Source organism: Oncorhynchus tshawytscha, linkage group LG05 (genome assembly GCF_018296145.1).
Source record: "Oncorhynchus tshawytscha isolate Ot180627B linkage group LG05, Otsh_v2.0, whole genome shotgun sequence".
Lineage (NCBI taxonomy): Eukaryota > Metazoa > Chordata > Actinopteri > Salmoniformes > Salmonidae > Oncorhynchus > Oncorhynchus tshawytscha.
In genome coordinates this window covers 21,619,779-21,641,165 of record NC_056433.1, presented here as the reverse complement: position 1 = coordinate 21,641,165, position 21,387 = coordinate 21,619,779, and the positions used below count along the sequence as shown (strand labels likewise).

Below are 21,387 nucleotides of genomic sequence, written 5' to 3'. Positions count from 1 at the left end.
GTACTGTGCCCGTTGGTCACCTTCTCCTCCAGCTTCTTGATGTCCTCTGTGTATTTCTGGGTGTTCTGTTTGAGGAACTCGTTGAGGTGGATGACCTCCAGCTCTGCAGCGGCCAGCTTATGGCCCAGCGCCCCGTTGTCACAGCACAGAGGACTCACCCTATCTGGGACCTGCAGCTGGGGGTGGGGCTGTGCTACAGGACTGTCATATGGAGACTCCTGGGAAAGAGACAAGGAGATACATTAGTTGTCATTCTTTTAAAAAGTTCCAGATATGTCAACGCTTGGAATGTTAAAACCTTCTGTCAGTTGGGAATAACAGTATAGTAGGTAAAACAGTTGGGAATAACTGTATAGTAGGTAAGACAGTTGGGAATAACTGTATAGTAGGTAAGACAGTTGGGAATAACAGTATAGTAGGTAAGACAGTTGGGAATAACAGTATAGTAGGTAAGACAGTTGGGAATAACAGTATAGTAGGTAAGACAGTTGGGAATAACAGTATAGTAGGTAAAACAGTTGGGAATAACTGTATAGTAGGTAAGACAGTTGGGTTGTTACTTTTTTTAAATCTGTTATTTTACCAGGTAAGTTGACTGAGAACACATTCTCATTTACAGCAATGACCTGGGGAATAGTTACAGGGGATGAATGAGCCAATTGTAAGCTGGGGATGATTAGGTAGCCATGATGGTTTGAGGGCCAGATTGGGAATTTAGCCAGGACACCGGGGTTAACACCCCTACTCTTATGATAAGTGCCATGGGATCTTTAATGACCTCAGAGAGTCAGGACACCCGTTTAACGTCCAATCCAAAAGACGGCACCCTACACAGGGCAGTGTCCCCAATCACTGTCCTGGGGAATTGGAATATTTTTTAGACCAGAGGAGTGCCTCCTACTGGCCCTCCAACACCACTTCCAGCAGCATCTGGTCTCCCATCCAGGCACTGACCAGGACCAACCCTGCTTAGCTTCAGAAGAAAGCCAGCAGTGTAACACAGGGTGGTATGCTGCTGGCAGTTACTGATACACTAGATTTTATTACCTTAGCGTTAAGTAGATAGGGGTCGTCACAGCGCCCCTTCTGGCTCTGGAGGACCTGTTGTGCTCTCAGCTCATTGTCCCTGATCCGGGCATGGAGCTGTAGGATCTGCTGCTTTTGTCTGTAAAACACACACCAGAATAACATGTCAGTGACACATCACTATTGATTACAGAAGCAGGTATACTGATATCCAAGTCATACTAACATAGGAAAACATCTTATGAGGTACACAGTAAAATAAGCAATGGTCACACACAGTGCCAGCTCTCTCCATTATCTATATTACACAGGCAGCAGGCCAATGAATGCCCACTCTGTGCGGATCATGTAGGTATATAATAACAATATATAATAACATCCATCTTAATGCCACTAGAGTTTATAGCATATAGCATACAGCATACATATGTAGCCCTGGGTACTTCTGTGTCAGCGTTGTGGACAGGTGGTAATATACGGTGCTTTGTACTGGGCCCTGTGGTTGGCCAGTAAAACATGAAGATTAAGGCTGTGTGACAGAATCTCCACTCAGTATAAATCACTTGTCTAATATTTCTCTCTAGTGGAGGGCGGGCCAGCTGCCTGCATGCTATCCTGATGAGGCAAGCACAATTTCACTCCCCTAAACCCCCTGCCCTGAAAGAATGTCATATTTATAATCAGCTCCTAATGCTCTTACCTTGACATTTTCTGCCTTTCAGCTAAATAAAAGGGGAGTGTTGATTAATGCTACTGGATCAAGATAGGAATACTAAATGTTGTGTACCGATATACTATATTCAATAAATTGTAGTGTATTCAAGGATTAAAAAACCTTCTAAAGTTTGTAATTCACACTTGACAAAATGTCAGATTTATCGTGGCTAAAAATGTATCAACCTCTACAACACTGTACATTCATTATAATCCACATAATAATTCACATTTCCTGTTGCTGTAGGTATTTTTTCCTGCTGTGAGAAACTGGTCGAATTAAGATACTACACATGTACACTGAGTTGACAAAACATTAGGAACACCGGCTCTTTACATGACAGACTGACCAGGTGAATCCATGATCCCTTATTGATGTCACCTGTTAAATCCACTTCAATCAGTGTAGATGAAGGGAAGGAGACAGATTAAAGAAGGATTTTTAAGCCTTGAGACAAATGAGACATGGATTGGGTATGTGTGCCATTCAGAGAGTGAATCGACAAGACAACAGATTTTAAGTGCCTTTGAACAGGGTATGGTAGTAGGTGCCAGGCGCACCGGTTTGTGTCAAGAACTGCAAGGCTGCTGGGTTTTTCACGCTGAACAGTTTCCTTTGTGTATCAAGAATGGTCCACCACCCAAAGGACATCCAGCCAACTTGACACAACTATGGGAAGCATTGGAGTTAACATGGGCCAGCATCCCTGCGGAACGCTTTCAACACCTTGTAGAGTCCCTTCCCCGACACTATTGAGGCAATTCTGAGGGCAAAAGGGGGGGGGGGGTGCAATTCAATATTAGGAAGGTGTTCCTAATGTTTGGTATACTCAGTGTATGTAGGTTTGGTTAAGAATGCCACCTGGTGGTGAAATTTGCATCACATTGAGGGAGATAATTAATAAAAGGGAAAGTGAACCGATTCAACTGAAATGTGTCTTGCGCATTTAACTCAACCCCTCTGAATCAGGAGGCATACACTTGAGAAAGTCCAACCTTGAACACTCTGAACAGCCTACTGTTAACCCAACTCATGGCTAGAAACATAATGGTAAGAAACCGTTAATCCCATATCTAATGCACATAGCATCTCGTCTAATTCACTATAACGCCTAGGTACCAACAATTGACCAGTCTCAAGAAGGAGCAGGCTGGGCTGCGTTCAAATATGTATATAAACCGTGGATTGCTGATGCTATGTGTTGGCAATTGAGGGGCTTTGAAGCCATCGGTCGGCCATATTGGCACTACCCAGTAGGAGCAGTCCTCCATAGGAATGAATGGAAATCTACAGAATTTCAATTAAATGTTTTAGGGACAAAATTATATGTATTTAAGTATTTTGTTGTAGCGGGGCCAGTAACATTAGGTAAATTATACTTTAAGGAAAATGTTTTTATATATACAGTACCAGTCAAAAGTTTGGACATGCCTACTTATTTCAGGGTTTTTCTTTATTTTTACTATTTTCTACATTGTAGAATAATAGTGAACACATCAAAACTATGAAATGACACATATGGAATCATGTAATAACCAAAAAAGTGTTAAACAAATCAAACTATATTTTATATTTGAGATTCTTCAAAGTAGCCCCCCTTTGCCTTGTAGACACCCTATGCCTTGATGACTGCTTTGCACACTTGCCATTCTCTCAAACAGCTTCACCTGGAACACTTTTCCAACACTCTTGAAGGAGTTCCCACATATGCTGAGCACTTGTTGAATGAGTAGGTGTGTCCAAACTTTTGACTGGTACTGTATATATATTTTCATTTTTCTGTTTAGCTCACATAATACACTGAACAAAAATATAAACGCAACATGTAAAGTGTTGGTCCCATGTTTCATGAGCTGAAATAGAATATCCCAGACATTTTCCAGACCCACAAAAAGTGTATTTCTTATCAAATTCTTTGCACAAATTTGTTTACATCCCTGTTAGTGAGCATTTCACCTTTAACAAGATAATCCATCCACCTGACAGGTATGGTATTTCAAGAAGCTAATTAAACAGCATGATCATTACACAGGTGCATCTTGTGTTGGGGACAATAAAAGAACACTAAATGTGCAGTATTGTCACACGACACAATGCCACAGGTGTCAAGTTGAAGGAGTGTGCAAGTGGCATGATGACTGCAGGAATGTCCCCCAGAGCTGTTGCCAAAGAATTTGTTTATTTCTCTACCACAAGCCGCCTTCAACATCGTTTTAGAAAATTTGGCAGTAAGTCCAACCGGCCTCGCAACCACAGACCACATGTATGCATGTGGGCGAGCAGTTTGCTGATGTAAACGTCGTGAAGAGAGTGGCCCATGGTGGCGGTGGGGTTATGGTATGGGCAGGCAATTGGATTGCACAAAAATATTTTGCTGAAATCATGAGGCCCATTTTTTTTAAAGGATGGCAGTACAGTATCTGTGACCAACATATGCATGTCTGTATTCTTAGTCATGTGAAATCCATAGATTAGGGCCTGATGAATTTATTTACATTGACTGATTACCTCACATTCAACTGTTCTGCCTTATTATTATTCGACCATGCTGGTCATTTATGAACATTTGAACATCTTGGCCATGTTCTGTTATAATCTCCACCCGGCACAGCCAGAAGAGGACTGGCTAACCCTCATAGCCTGGTTCCTCTCTAGGTTTCTTCCTAGGTTTTGGCCTTTCTAGGGAGTTTTTCCTAGCCACCGTGCTTCTACACCTGCATTGCTTGCTGTTTGGGGTTTTAGGCTGGGTTTCTGTACAGCACTTTGAGATATCAGCTGATGTACGAAGGGCTATATAAATACATTTGATTTGATTTGATATGAACTGTAACTCAGTACAGTCAATGAAATTGGTGCATGTTGCATTTATATTTTTGTTCAGAATATAATTTTAAAGTAAGCATTAATGTGTCTGTAATATAAGAAGTGTGGCAAAAATGAATGTAGATATTAATAAATGCATTTCTATAGCTTCCAAAATATTTTTTTTTTTACACTGGTGGGGGAGTTCCAAGATGGTGGCACGGTGACTTCAAAACAGTGCCCGAATCAGTCATCTAGTGTATATATAAATCAATGGCTGGGTTACACACTGATCCCTCCAATTCAAAGCCCGGCCCAGCCTTTTATGTTAAGGCCAGTCTATGTTTCGGTGCGGCAGGGTAAGTCTCTGTGCTGTGTCTCTGCCTGTATTTCCTACAGTAATCTATGGGTGGGTGGTGATAGGTGACCCTGTCCTGTCCGCTCCCCTCCCCTGGCACTGCCCAGCCTGACCTGTCAGCGCCAGCCTGCCACTCTGAAAGGGGACACCTCGGACGTGTGTGGCCGCATGCCGCCACACTGACATCTGCTCAAGGTCATTGAAAAAATGTGTGTCTGTGTGCCTCGAAGGGGTGACAGTGACAGTGTGTGGCCCATAGAAAAATGAATGCAGTACTGCCCCATCATATCAGAGACGACAGTGCACTAACCTTCCCCTGGGCAATGACACCCCGAAGGGAAGGGACACTTTCTCTGACAATGCTTTTTCTACTGCGACGAACAGAGTCAGACACAGTGGTGAAATATAATGAGGTGCATAGAGACTCAGTCAGACATGTTTGCGGCCCCAACACAATAAGACTGATTTTGGTGTGGTCCTCCTAGAATTGTTCTGGTGTGTTTTTCTCCAGCCGTAATTAATTCCCCTGCTTTTCCCAATGATTCAGTGCAGCCCTGCTTGTTGAAATGGCCCTCCTCCTCTGTATTACTGACCTGTCAATCTCCAGCTCTCTCTGTCGCAGCAGGCCCTCTTTGATCTTCACCAGAGTGTTCACAGGAAGGGAGGCTCCGCCCAGCTTCTGCACAAGAAACATACAAGTCGATCAGCACATTTACAATAACATCTAGTAAACAGGCCAATCCACATCAGCCTCAACAATATAAAGGTTTAACTAAGAGACACCCAAGCAAGCGACTCAACTAGCCAAAAGCCATTTTGCATTCATGAACTTAATGTAGTCCCTGATCTACTGTAGTCCCTATCCAAACACATGAGCCACAGCTTAATTAAAACCTTCCATCTGTCTTCAAAGCCCACGTACAACTCCACACACTGTGCCTTCACACGTTCCTACAGTATATGCTGTATAACCTAGCCCTCCTCTATGCAGGCATGTGGGAGAGGGTGTTGCGGCCAGGCAGGTAGGCGGGCGTCTCTTGAACATTGCATCAGTGGGTGACTAATCTCTTGTCGCATAACAAGGCTATACAGCACAAGACTACAGTGCATTCAGGAAGTATTCAGACGCCTTGATTTTTTCCACATTTTCTTACGTTACAGCCTTATTCTAAAATGTATTAAATAAATGTTTTTTCCTCATCAATCTACACACAATACCCCATAATGACAAAGCGAAAACATTTTTAGAAATGTTCGCAAATGTATTCAAAATAAAAAACAACAATATCTTATTTACATACGTATTCAGACCCTTTGCTATGAGACTTGAAATTGAGCTCAGATGCATCCTGTTTCCATTGATCATCCTTGAGATATTTCTACAACTTGATTAGACTCCACCTGTGGTAAATTCAATTGATTGGACATGATTTGGAAAGGCACACACCTGTCTATATAAAGGTCCCACAGTTGACAGTGCATGTCAGAGCAAAAAATTAGCAATGAAGTCCAATGAATGTTCCATAGAGCTCCGAGACAGGATTGTGTCGAGGCACAGATCTGGGGAAGTGTACCAAAAAAAGGCTGCAGCATTGAAGGTCCCCAAGAACACAGTGGCCTCCATCATTCCTAAATGGAAGAAGTTTGGATCTACGAAGACTTCCTAGAGCTGGCAGCCCAGCCAAACTATGCAATCGGGGGAGAAGGGCCTTGGTCAGGGAGGTGACCAAGAACCCAATGGTCACTCTGACAGAGCTCTAGAGTTCCTCTGTAGAGATGGGAGAACCTTCCAAAAGGACAACCATCTCTGCAGCACTCCACCAATCAGACCTTTATGGTAGAGTGGCCAGACGTAAGCCACAACTCAGTAAAAGGCAAATGACAGCCCACTTGAAGTTTGCCATAAGGCACCTAAAGGACTCTCAGACACTGAGAAACAAGATTCTCCGGTCTGACGAAACCAAGATTGAACTTTTTGGCATGAATGCTAAGCGTCATGTCTGGAGGAAACCTGGCATCATCGCTACGGTGAAGCATGGTGATGGCAGCATCAAGCTGTGGGGATGTTTTTCAGTGGCAAGAACTGGGAGACTAGTCAGGACCGAGGGAAAGATGAACGGAGCAAAGTACAGAGAGATCTGCTCCAGGGCGCTCAGGACCTCAGACTGGGGTGAAGGTACACCTTCCAACAGGACAATGACCCTAAGCAAACAACCAAGACAATGCAGGAGTGGCTTCGGGACAAGTCTCTGAATGTCCCTGAGTGGCCCAGCCAGAGCCCAGACTTGAACCTGATCGAACATCTCTGTAGCGACACTCCCCATCCAACCTGAAAGAGCTCGAGAGGATCTGCAGAGAAAAATGGGAGAAACTCCCCAGGCACACCTGGCCCAGCAATCACTGCCAAAGGTGCTTCAACAAATAATTGAGTAAAAAGTCTAATACTTATGTAAATGTGATATTTCAGTGTTTTATTTTTTAATTAATTTTCAAAAATGCCTAAAAACCTGTTTTGCCGTTGTCATTTTGGGGTAATAAGTTGTGGCTGCTTTGCGTGATGTATTGTTGTCTCTACCTTCTTTCTCTTTGTGCTGTTGTCTGTGCCCAGTAATGTTTGTATCCTGTTTTGTGCTGCCATGTTGTGTTGCTACCATGTTGTTGTTATGTTGTGTTTCTGCCTTGCTATGTTGTTGTCTTATAGGTCTCTCTTTATGTAGTGTTGTGTTGTCTCTTGTCGTGATGTGTGTTTTGTCCTATATTTTTTATTTATGTTTATATTTAATCCCAGGCCCCCATCCCCACAGGAGGCCTTTTGCCTTTTGGTAGGCTGTCATTGTAAATAAGAATTTGTTCTTAACTAGTTAAATAAAGGTTCAATAAAATAAAAAATAACAAGACTCTATAGCATAACAAGACTCTATAGCATAACAAGACTCTATAGCATAACAAGACTATATAGCATAACAAGACTATATAGCATAACAAGACTCTATAGCATAACAAGACTATATAGCATAACAAGACTATATAGCATAACAAGACTATATAGCATAACAAGACTATATAGCATAACAAGACTCTATAGCATAACAAGACTATATAGCATAACAAGACTATATAGCATAACAAGACTATATAGCATAACAAGACTATATAGCATAACAAGACTATATAGCATAACAAGGTATATGTTCCAGAAGGCTGGGCTGAAGCAGGCCCCTGCTGAGGAGCTGTCACAGAGATCACGCTGTGCCCCTCTAACAGGGTGCTGAAAAGGTCCCATTATAAGGTCAGGTATGTCCTCGCTACCAGCTACTGCAGGAGCACAGGGCAGAGATTTGATTGTGTTTCATTTTATTAGGATCTCGTTTAGTCCTCATTTGGACTAATCTCCCAAGAGTCCCAAAGCATTAAAATACAATTTATAATATGATCACAATTTCCCAGTTACAAACAGACATAATACATTGACATATTGACCAGGTAAATATTCTAATTGATTGATTCTTCAGAGACCCGAGTCATGTTCAGTAGGCATGATCGTCTTTTTAAACGGAAAGACAAAAATGAGTTTTCTTACGGAGAAATTCAGTTACCGCCTCTGTTTGATATGGGTTTCTGCAGTTTTCTGCCTGCTGATGATGATCCTTTATATTATAAGCTGGTCTCAGTCTCCATAAAGGGATGAATGGATTGTATGGGAGGCTGCTACATCTAAGCTGCAACATACACTGAGTGTACAAAACATTAAGGACACCTGCTCTTTCCATGACACAGACTGACTAGGTGAATCCAGGTGAAAGCTATGATCCCTTATTGATTGTTTCTTGAGCGGATGGTCGGGGGGCCAGGAACATAATTACAAATCATTTGTAGACTGCAAACTGATCGCAAAAATCCCAAACAGATATTATATTTGACTAAACATAATCATTTCAAACCTTGCTTACATTTGTATATGATCACGTGTGTCTCTCTAATATGCGTGGGGATACTTTGGAACAGATTTTCATAATTACAATCTCTTGGAGCTACACTTTTATGTCCAACAAGAAACAATTAAAAAAGTAGTGATGCACCGATATGACATTTTTGGCCGATACCAATATCCGATATCTTCCTTGCCAAAAAAAAAACTAATACCGATAACCGATATTTAACATTTTAGTGGCGTTTTAAGCATTCTAGTACAGTTAAATAGTTAACACACACATGGACGCAGTGGTCTAAGGCACTGCATCTCGGTGCAGAGTCGTCACTACCGTCCCTGGTTTGAATCCAGGCTGTATCACATCGGGCTGTGATTGGGAGTCCCATTGGCCCAGCGTTTTTAGCCAATATCGGCCGATTCCGATATGTTCACTGATATATCGTGCATCCCTAAAAAAATATATTTATTTTTGCTCTGAAAACTACCATGGGCTGCCAGTTGGGGAAGCCTGGTGTAGATGAAGGGACGGAGAACGGTTAAAGAAGGATTTTTAAGCCTTCAGACAATTGAGGATTGTGTATGTTTGCTATTCGGAGAGTTAATGGGCAAGACAAAATATGTAAGTGCCTTTGAACAGGGTATGGTAGTAGGTACCAGGCGCACCGGTTTGAGTGTATCAAGAACTGCAGTGTTTCTGGGGTTTTCACACTCAACAGTTTCCCGTCTGTATCAACAATGGTCCACCACACAAAGGACATCCAGCCAACTTGACACAACTGTGGGAAGCATTGGAGTCAACATGGGCCAGCATCCCTGCGGAACGCTTTCAACACCTTGTAGAGTCCCTTCTCCGACACTATTGAGGCTGTTCTGAGGGCAAAAGTGGGTGCAAACTCAATATTAGCAAGGTGTTCCTAATGTTTTGTACATTCAGGGTATCGCTCAACAGAAACATTTAAAACCCTGGAAAATCCCGTAGGTATCCTGGTGTGGTGGACTGGACGTTGTGTCTACAACACTAGGATCTCCTTCTGACAACTGTGGTGGTCTGGCAGTCATCATCCACCTCAGCCTTAGTAGCCCTAGGTGCTATGTGCACAAAAAGTGCACACCAATAACATGGATCCTGGACACATAACCACATTCTTCATTTTACAGCGCCTCTTATTAGATGTGTGTAACCCCTCAGTAATCCTCTCTTTAAAATAGTTCCAGTGACGGTCAGACTTTGAGTTAACCTGCCTGCCGCCAGGTTATAAATACCTCTGTTATTAATGCCCTCCCCAGCAAACCAGAACCTGCTTGCCACCAGGTTATAAATACCTGTTATTAATGCCCTCCCCAGCAAACCAGAACCTGCCTGCCACCAGGTTATAAATACCTCTGTTATTAATGCCCTCCCCAGCAAACCAGAACCTGCTTGCCACCAGGTTATAAATACCTCTGTTATTAATGCCCTCCCCAGCAAACCAGAACCTGCCTGCCACCAGGTTATAAATACCTCTGTTATTAATGCCCTCCCCAGCAAACCAGAACCTGCCGGCCACCAGGTTATAAATACCTCTGTTATTAATGCCCTCCCCAGCAAACTGGGAACATTACCAGGACATTGGCTAACATTCCCATTAAAGCTGTAATATTTGGGCGAACTGACAAAATTCATGTAGAAATGTGCGTTATAGATCTGTCATTCTCATTGAAAGCAAGTCAAAGAAGCGGTAGATCAGTTATATGTGCGCTATTTCTATGCTTCCCGTTCTTAAGTTTTGTTTTTGCATCTTTTATTTTGGTTTTGTACACCAGCTTCAAACAGCTGAAAATAAAATATGTTTGGTGATGGAAAATATATTTCAAAGCAGGTAAGATGGTACAATGATTGTCTACACTATACTTGCTTTTTATTGTCACAAACTGAAATTAGGCTAATTATTAAAAACATTTCTTATACAAATGATTTAAAAATACAATCATTTATTATTAAATCATACAATCACTACATAGTGCACCTTTAAGGTCTAGTTAGGATTCTATCTAGCATTACATTGACAACATCCCCAAAACATTCAAAGAATGTTTTTGATAACACATTTTTTTAAACGGAATGTTCTCCTAAAACTCACTAAAATATTGTGCACAATCACCACAGAATGTTCTTATTAGGTTTCCTGGTAATGTAATAACACAATGTCCCAGTAATGTTTTTACAACATTATGTGGGACAAAATGTGGGGAACATATCTCTTGTGATGTCCCCATTCTGTTCCCACAAACTAATGAAACATTCTGGCAACCTTTAAAGTACAGACAAAATGTCTTCTGGGACATTCTTGCAAGATCAGGTGAAAGATTTAAACAAACATTGTATAATCATAAGCATAACTGGACCGTGTTTGTGTTATTAGAACATTTAGGTTAACCTAATGAATGTTCTGGGAACATTCACAGAACCAATTTTGGTTTGCTAGGAATCAGCTGTAGAGCTCTTGTCTCTGTCTCTCTACCCCCCATGAGGATTTTCTGTAGTGACAACAAACAAGAGGTGGGGAGTTTCCACAACACTGAGCAGCTGTGTGAAGTAGCCAGGGCAGGACGGGGTAAGACAGGTTAGGATAAGACAGGCCAGGCCGGGGTAAGACAGGCCAGTGGGGCCCACAGGGACTGGCCTGAACTCTGGGGGTCCCACTGTTGGCTTTGGCCCTCTCATCACAACACAGACACACAGCCGGCCTGGGACAAGGCTAAAAACATACGTCAATGCTCGTTAGTTCTGACAATATCGGCAAGTATTAGTGTTTACATCTTTTGCTTCAAAGGAAACAGAGGAAAGCCCCAACTCCCTTTCGTTTTAGGCTGGTCTAAATAGAGCGTAAATACCAAGCATGGCAAGCTGAGGAGATGTCCCCGTGTAGAGGAAACTATGTGTGTCTCTGGAAGCAGGAACAACCCACAGGAGCGGAAGTCACTGTCCAAACAGACCACGGTCTAAATTCGGACTGGTGGTTTCTGTCCTGTCCTGCCTCTCTCGGTGACATTGCTGTGAGAGAATGAGGACACAAGGGAATGAACTGGGGATCCATCCAGCACAAGGAAATTCCCTATTCAGTAGATTCTCCATCACCCTTAGTAGGTCACACGAGTCACTAAGGCACCAATACTGATAAAAGAGTCCACTATCTAACTCTTAACAGCCCACTTTACTTCATTGACATGTCCCTCTTTGATAATCTCAGTTAACAGGAAGAAACCCACTGGAGTGTGGCTCTACTGCCGCTGAAACAACATTGATGGATGATGGTCGATTTTGAACATGGAACTAAAAACTAAATGGCATCGTATGCTGGATACCACTTTCTCTGGTAATCAATGAAAGAGATCAGCCTGTTCAATTGAGAGAGAAAGAGAGGGAGAGACACACAGAAAGTGAGAGAGTACGTTAAGAGAGACGGGATGAGTGGAGGGGTGAGCTTGTGTGTCACCATTCAGTCGGAGGCTCTTGGGTCGGACCTGGGAGGGTTTACTTTAAGATTAGGGGTGAATGCCTGGTCTAAGGCATAGCTGTCATTCCCTACCAGCTGATAGCACCCAACACAACACACCCACCGCCCTTTGGCTGAGTTTGTCACCCCGGGACTGCTAACCTCACAACACACCCACGTTTTTATACTGCAATGGTTTAATTTCATGCATCAACCACAGAGAGACCTAAGCCTAACCCCAGCAGCCACCCCTAGACCCAGGTTCCGGTTACCTCTCATTGTCACTGGTCCAAGACCATACTGTATATATCTCTCTCTCCGGCAACAGGCTTCCATCTAAAGATCATTGTTGTTCTCTTTCTCCACACAGTCGTTTCAACCAATTACAGTACCAACAGTAACAGCTGCTACCAGCTCAAGTCATTACACTGGGCTGAACGCTGGAAATGCCAAACGTCAAGTTTCATTTAGGTTTATTTATCTGCACCATACAGGGAGATAGAAACACACACACAACGAGCCTAAAGAACCAGGAACCAAATCATCTTGTATAACATGTCCCACATACACTGAGTGTTAGGGCTGACCCCATTTAGTCCCACATACACTGAGTGTTAGGGCTGACCCCATTTAGTCCCACATACACTGAGTGTTCTGACCCCATTTAGTCCCACATACACTGAGTGTTAGGCTGACCCCATTTAGTCCCACATACACTGAGTGTTAGGGCTGACCCCATTTAGTCCCACATACACTGAGTGTTAGGGCTGACCCCATTTAGTCCCACATACACTGAGTGTTAGGGCTGACCCCATTTAACATACACTGAGTGTTAGGCTGGGACCCCATTTAGTCCCACATACACTGAGTGTTAGGGCTGACCCCATTTAGTCCCACATACACTGAGTGTTAGGGCTGACCCCATTTAGTCCCACATACACTGAGTGTTAGAGGCTGACCCCATTTAGTCCCACATACACTGAGTGTTAGGGCTGACCCCATTTAGTCCCACATACACTGAGTGTTAGGCTGACCCCATTTAGTCCCACATACACTGAGTGTTAGGGCTGACCCCATTTAGTCCCACATACACTGAGTGTTAGGGCTGACCCCATTTAGTCCCACAACACTGAGTGTTAGGCTGACCCCATTTAGTCCCACATACACTGAGTGTTAGGGCTGACCCCATTTAGTCCCCATACACTGAGTGTTGGGCTGACCCCATTTAGTCCCACCACTGAGTGTTAGGGCTGACCCCATTTAGTCCCACATACACTGAGTGTTAGGGCAGACCCATTTAGTCCCCATACACTGAGTGTTAAGGCTGACCCCATTTAGTCACCCCATTTATACACTGAGTGTTAGGGCTGACCCCATTTAGTCCCACATACACTGAGTGTTAGGGCTGACCCCATTTAGTCCCACATACACTGAGTGTTAGGCTGACCCCATTTAGTCCCACATACACTGAGTGTTAGGGCTGACCCCATTTAGTCCCACATACACTGAGTGTTAGGGCTGACCCCATTTAGTCCCACATACACTGAGTGTTAGGCTGACCCCATTTAGTCCCTACACTGAGTGTTAGGGCTGACCCCATTTAGTCCCACATACACTGAGTGTTAGGGCTGACCCCATTTAGTCCCACGTACACTGAGTGTTAGGGCTGACCCCATTTAGTCCCACGTCACTGAGTGTTAGGCTGACCCCATTTAGTCCCACGTACACTGAGTGTTAGGGCTGACCCCATTTAGTCCCACACTGAGTGTTAGGGCTGACCCCATTTAGTCCCACGTACACTGAGTGTTTCTGGCTGACCCCATTTAGTCCCAGTACACTGAGTGTTAGGGCTGACCCCATTTAGTCCCACATACACTGAGTGTTAGGGCTGACCCCATTTAGTCCCACATACACTGAGTGTTAGGGCTGACCCCATTTAGTCCCACATACACTGAGTGTTAGGGCTGACCCCATTTAGTCCCACATACACTGAGTGTTAGGGCTGACCCCATTTAGTCCCACATACACTGAGTGTTAGGGCTGACCCCATTTAGTCCCACATACACTGAGTGTTAGGGCTGACCCCATTTAGTCCCACATACACTGAGTGTTAGGGCTGACCCCATTTAGTCCCACATACACTGAGTGTTAGGGCTGACCCCTTTGATAGGGCTGACCCCATTTAGTCCCACATACACTGAGTGTTAGGCTGACCCCATTTAGTCCCCATACACTGAGTGTTGGGCTGACCCCATTTAGTCCCACATACACTGAGTGGATGCTGACCCCATTTAGTCCCACATACACTGAGTGTTAACCCAAGTCCCACATACACTGAGTGTTAGGGCTGACCCCATTTAGTCCCACATACACTGAGTGTTAGGGCTGACCCCATTTAGTCCCACATACACTGAGTGTTAGGGCTGACCCCATTTAGTCCCACATACACTGAGTGTTAGGGCTGACCCCATTTAGTCCCACATACACTGAGTGTTAGGGCTGAGTCCCACATAACTGAGTGTTAGAGGTCCCATTTACATACACTGAGTGGAGGGCTGACCCCATTTAGTCCCACATACACTGAGTGTTAGGGCTGACCCCATTTAGTCCCACATACACTGAGTGTTAGGGCTGACCCCATTTAGATTACTGAGTGTTAATGACCCCATTTAGTCTACACTGAGTGTTAGGGCTGACCCCATTTAGTCCCTACACAGGGCTGACCCCATTTAGTCCCCAACACTGAGTGTTAGGGCTGACCCCATTTAGTCCCCGTACACTGAGTGTTGGCTGACCCCATTTAGTCCCACGTACACTGAGTGTTAGGGCTGACCCCATTTAGTCCCCGTCACAAGGGCTGACCCCATTTAGTCCCACGTACACTGAGTGTTAGGGCTGACCCCATTTAGTCCCACGTACACTGAGTGTTAGGGCTGACCCCATTTAGCCACCCATACACTGAGTGTTAGGGCTGACCCCATTTAGTCCCACATACACTGAGTGTTAGGGCTGACCCCATTTAGTCCCACATACACTGAGTGTTAGGGCTGACCCCATTTAGTCCCACATACACTGAGTGTTAGGGCTGACCCCATTTAGTCCCACATACACTGAGTGTTAGGGCTGACCCCATTTAGTCCCACATACACTGAGTGTTAGGGCTGACCCCATTTAGTCCCACATACACTGAGTGTTAGGGCTGACCCCATTTAGTCCCACATACACTGAGTGTTAGGGCTGACCCCATTTAGTCCCACATACACTGAGTGTTCATTTAGGTCCCACATACACTGAGTTTATCCCATTTAGTCCCACATACACTGAGTGTTAGGGCTGACCCCATTTAGTCCCACATACACTGAGTGTTAGGGCTGACCCCATTTAGTCCCACATACACTGAGTGTTAACCCCATTTAGTCCCACATACACTGAGTGTTAGGGCTGACCCCATTTAGTCCCACATACACTGAGTGTTAGGGCTGACCCCATTTAGTCCCACATACACTGAGTGTTAGGGCTGACCCCATTTAGTCCCACATACACTGAGTGTTAGGGCTGACCCCATTTAGTCCCACATACACTGAGTGTTAGGGCTGACCCCATTTAGTCCCACATACACTGAGTGTTAGGGCTGACCCCATTTAGTCCCACATACACTGAGTGTTAGGGCTGACCCCATTTAGTCCCACATACACTGAGTGTTAGGGCTGACCCCATTTAGTCCCACATACACTGAGTGTTAGGGCTGACCCCATTTAGTCCCACATACACTGAGTGTTTGACCCCATTTAGTCCCACATACACTGAGTGTTAGGGCTGACCCCATTTAGTCCCACATACACTGAGTGTTAGGGCTGACCCCATTTAGTCCCACATACACTGAGTGTTAGGGCTGACCCCATTTAGTCAACTGGTCGATTGTTTGGTTGATAGGCTGTTACTCGACCGAGATTTCTTTAGTCGAGCAGTCGCATTTATATATATATTACTTAGGCCTATATATATATATATACATATATATATATATATAATTTCAATACTTCTATAGGCTACTGCATCAATCAATCAATCAATCAATCATTCATTCCTGCCATCACAAAGCATACGAGACAATCATGCTTTGAAACGCAATGAAGCATTTTAGTTTTCAAATTACATAACAAAGGGAGCTTTGAATAATTAGCCTACGCAAAAAATAAACCACAATTCACAAATGCATGTAACTATTTTCAGTCTGCTGTAATAAAGGCTTTATCTATATTTTTTCCATTAGTACAGACTCTCTGGTAAACATATGTGTTTAGTGTTGTTAACACTGTCCCAAATGGTCAGAATAAATTATAACATTGTAATCTAACAGCAACTGTTTGGCACATAATACTCACGCAACACTTGCTCCTATACCCTCCTTTTTCTGGATCTCCAGTAGTTTCCACCACTAAGTCAAATGTCTTCCACAGATCTGACTTCCCCTTTCCCTCCTGAGAAACCTGTAAATATTAGACCGTTTCGAGTTGCTTTTTCATGTCCTTCGCATCCATTTTGCTGTCGACATTACTGTGTTCAGGGTTTGTTATAACCAATGTGTTGATGTGATTATGATAGGCTATAGGTCAGGCTTAAGGCCACATGCATACGATGCTTACATGTTTCACGTAAAGAGAGCAGGGGTTGAGGGAATAGGGAATATTTTTTGTAAACAAATTAGTGATTTTGGTAACAGAACTTTTCAGTCAGAAACAAGTAAGAAACTAAATGGATGAAATGATGTAGCAGCTTGAGCACAGACAGCACAATAAACACTTACTGTGCTGTGGTGCCTTTTCACTGCAGTAGGGAGGAGAGCGAGTCAACGCCCACCAGTCACAACGCCCACCAGTCACACAGTCATTTTTTGAACACAGTGTCACCATCGGGCTCTTACTTGAGTCATTTGTGTGTCTTAATTATTTAATCAAACTGTGTGCTTCAAGTATCAGAGAAGCTCAGTGCATATGTAGTTGGTTTTATTCGAACACATAGAATGGTCGAAAGAACAGGACGTCTCTCGGTCAACCAAGATCTGTTGTGGTCGGGGACAGCCCTACTAGGGACAGTGGTGGGGGACAGCCCTACTAGGGACAGTGGTGGGGGACAGCCCTACTAGGGACAGTGGTGGGGGACAGCCCTACTAGGGACAGTGGTGGGGGACAGCCCTACTAGGGACAGTGGTGGGGACAGCCCTACTAGGGACAGTGGTAGGGGACAGCCCTACTAGGGACAGTGGTGGGGGACAGCCCTACTAGGGACAGTGGTGGGGGACAGCCCTACTAGGGACAGTGGTGGGGGACAGCCCTACTAGGGACAGTGGTGGGGGACAGCCCTACTAGGGACAGTGGTGGGGGACAGCCCTACTAGGGACAGTGGTGGGGACAGCCCTACTAGGGACAGTGGTGGGGGACAGCCCTACTAGGGACAGTGGTGGGGACAGCCCTACTAGGGACAGTGGTGGGGACAGCCCTACTAGGGACAGTGGTGGGGGACAGCCCTACTAGGGACAGTGGTGGGGACAGCCCTACTAGGGACAGTGGTGGGGGACAGCCCTACTAGGGACAGTGGTGGGGGACAGCCCTACTAGGGACAGTGGTGGGGGACAGCCCTACTAGGGACAGTGGTGGGGGACAGCCCTACTAGGGACAGTGGTGGGGACAGCCCTACTAGGGACAGTGGTGGGGGACAGCCCTACTAGGGACAGTGGTGGGGGACAGCCCTACTAGGGACAGGGGTGGGGGACAGCCCTACTAGGGACAGTGGTGGGGGACAGACAGGGACAGTGGTGGGGGACAGCCCTACTAGGGACAGTGGTGGGGGACAGCCCTACTAGGGACAGTGGTGGGGGACAGCCCTACTAGGGACAGTGGTGGGGGACAGCCCTACTAGGGACAGGGGTGGGGGACAGCCCTACTAGGGACAGGGGTGGGGGACAGCCCTACTAGGGACAGTGGTGGGGGACAGCCCTACTAGGGACAGTGGTGGGGACAGCCCTACTAGGGACAGGGGTGGGGGACAGCCCTACTAGGGACAGGGGTGGGGGACAGCCCTACTAGGGACAGTGGTGGGGGACAGCCCTACTAGGGACAGTGGTGGGGGACAGCCCTACTAGGGACAGGGGTGGGGACAGCCCTACTAGGGACAGGGGTGGGGGACAGCCCTACTAGGGACAGGGGGGGAACAGCCCTACTAGGGACAGGGGTGGGGGACAGCCCTACTAGGGTGGTGGTGGGGGACAGCCCTACTAGGGACAGTGGTGGGGGACAGCCCTACTAGGGACAGGGGTGGGGGACAGCCCTACTAGGGACAGGGGTGGGGGACAGCCCTACTAGGGACAGTGGTGGGGGACAGCCCTACTAGGGACAGTGGTGGGGGACAGCCCTACTAGGGACAGTGGTGGGGACAGCCCTACTAGGGACAGTGGTGGGGGACAGCCCTACTAGGGACAGTGGTGGGGGACAGCCCTACTAGGGACAGGGGTGGGGGACAGCCCTACTAGGGACAGTGGTGGGGGACAGCCCTACTAGGGACAGTGGTGGGGGACAGCCCTACTAGGGACAGTGGTGGGGGACTAGGGACAGTGGTGGGGGACAGCCCTACTAGGGACAGTGGTGGGGGACAGCCCTACTAGGGACAGTGGTGGGGGACAGCCCTACTAGGGACAGTGGTGGGGGACAGCCCTACTAGGGACAGTGGTGGGGGACAGCCCTACTAGGGACAGGGGTGGGGGACAGCCCTACTAGGGACAGTGGTGGGGGACAGCCCTACTAGGGACAGGGGTGGGGACAGCCCTACTAGGGACAGTGGTGGGGACAGCCCTACTAGGGACAGTGGTGGGGACAGCCCTACTAGGGACAGTGGTGGGGGACAGCCCTACTAGGACAGTGGTGGGGACAGCCCTACTAGGGACAGTGGTAGGGGACAGCCCTACTAGGGACAGTGGTGGGGGACAGCCCTACTAGGGACAGTGGTGGGGGACAGCCTATACAACACATTAAGAACGCCTGCTCTTTCCATGACATAGGCTGGCCAGGTGGATTCAGGTGAAAGCTATGATCCCTTATTGATGTCACTTGTTAAATCCACTTCAATCAGTGTAGATGAAGGAGAAGAGACATGTTAAAGAAGGATTTGTAAGCCTTGAGACAACTGAGACCTGGATTGTGTACGTGTGCCATTCAGAGGGTGAGTGGACAAGACAAAAGACTGAAGTGCCTCTGAACAGGGTATGGTAGTAGGTGCCAGGCGCACCAGTTTGTGTCAAGAACTGCAACGCTGCTGGGTTTTCCATGCTCAACAGTTTCCCGTGTATAAAAAACACCCAAAAGACATCCAGCCAACTTGTCACAACTGTGGGAAGCATTGGAGTCAACATGGGCCATCATCCCTGTGGAACGCTTTCGACACTTTGTAGAGTCCATGTCCCAGCGAACTGAAGCTGTTCTGAAGGAAAAAGGGGGGTGTTCCTAATGTTTGCTATACTCAGTGTATGTCAGTATATTTATAGTTAAAGGCATTGTTACTGGGAGGTCTTTCATCATGTCAAATGACTATCTTCCTGGCATAGCTTGTTACTTAAAGATCAGATCAGATCAGATTACAGCAGCATACTGTAATTATGTTAGGCCTACTGTTCAAAGTGCTGCTGGCTAGTTAGTGTGGCTTAAGTTACAAGTAACACGGCACAGCTATGACTCAGGTTACACTAAGAGAAGTGAACATTGCTAGCTTGTTAGCACCTACTGCTACTACATCTCATCAGCTAGAGTTACAAAATGAAAGAGTGCAGTTGTATCAGCTTCCTCGTATTTCTACTTCCAACAGAAATGACATGTTTCACCAAGTCTATCTTGGACCATCCAGTCGAGGTCAGCATTTGGCTTTGGGGCAGATTTAAGCTGCATCGATATGTTAGCATTTAAAATGAACCTGGCACATTCGGCACAACACAACTTCAATGACTTCCTGTGGAGATGGCTTATATTAAATGACACCTGAGAGCCAAGCAGGCTAATTATTGTCTCTCTCTGGCTCTCTGCTGGAGGGGAGGTCTAGGAGAGCCCTGGAAGGCAAACTCACTATACTTTCATATGGTGGGGCAGTATGGAGGAGAGAAAAGCCTGAACCCCTCTTTCCTTTTCTCCATTTCCTCTCCCTCCTGACTCCCTGTCCCCTGGCTACTGCCGTGGCAAGGCGAAGTGAGCTCCACTTTGTCAAGTAGCACAGCTAATCTGCTGCCAATTCTCAGAACGTTATCGCCCCGCCGCCCTCCTCCCAGGGCTCTCCAGTCCAGACACCCCGGAGTTCAGCACTCTCTCCCAGCCTTGCACACACACCTCCCCCTCCACTGACACGCCACCCCCGAGCATTGAAACATCGGGACAGGGACTGCCCTGATCTGACTGCCCTCATTCAGAGCCAACTCCACCATATAATGTAGTTACAATGGTCAAGCATAACTGACCCACATGACCTTAATGGCTCAAAATGGTGCCAGCTGGACTGCATCACATGACTTTCAGACAAGTGACCACAAAACCTAGTAGACTGGGGTGTAATCGCTGTCCACATGCTCTGGTGAGGCTGTCACACCTGACTCCTTTCTATACACACCAACATGATAACCTCTTTCTCTGAATTGCCTTGTGAAAGCCTACTACTGTAAGATTGTGTTTTATAACTTAGCTAGTCATGTTGGCAATATAACAAGCTTTCAAATCATGCCCACCTGACTCAGATTGCGATTTATAATGGAGCGTTTTTGGATTGCGTGAACACCAGTAGTTGTGTGATGGCGGGGATGCAGTGTTGTGTTCCAAACAAAACAACTACAAGTGTGCTTGCTCTAGTTCCTCAACGGCACAGCTAGGAGAGCTCAAAAAAAGTACATTAGAGTTGAAAACTCTTCTTTGAGTCATAAAATGCATTGAAATGACTAAGGAACTGTGCACACTGTTGAGAGGCCACATAGAGACACCAGTTTGTCCTCTCACTCAAACCCTTGTCATTTTTTGGTCTTATGTTGCACCTATCCCACATTTTCCAGAAA

General features: G+C 45.8%; 1 protein-coding gene across 2 annotated transcripts in view; it reads right to left on the bottom strand.

Annotated features, from left to right (window-relative positions):
- LOC112250147 (centrosomal protein of 85 kDa-like) overlaps positions 1-21,387 on the bottom strand; it is a 92,692-nt gene that overhangs the window by 12,145 nt on the left and 59,160 nt on the right. For both annotated transcript variants that reach the window (XM_024420043.2, XM_024420042.2), the window contains exons 4-6: positions 5,495-5,580; positions 1,048-1,165; positions 21-218 (exon numbers count right to left, since the gene is read on the bottom strand). In XM_024420043.2, coding sequence (XP_024275811.2) covers positions 21-218; positions 1,048-1,165; positions 5,495-5,580 — 402 coding nt within the window. The remainder of the gene's footprint in view (positions 1-20; positions 219-1,047; positions 1,166-5,494; positions 5,581-21,387) is intronic.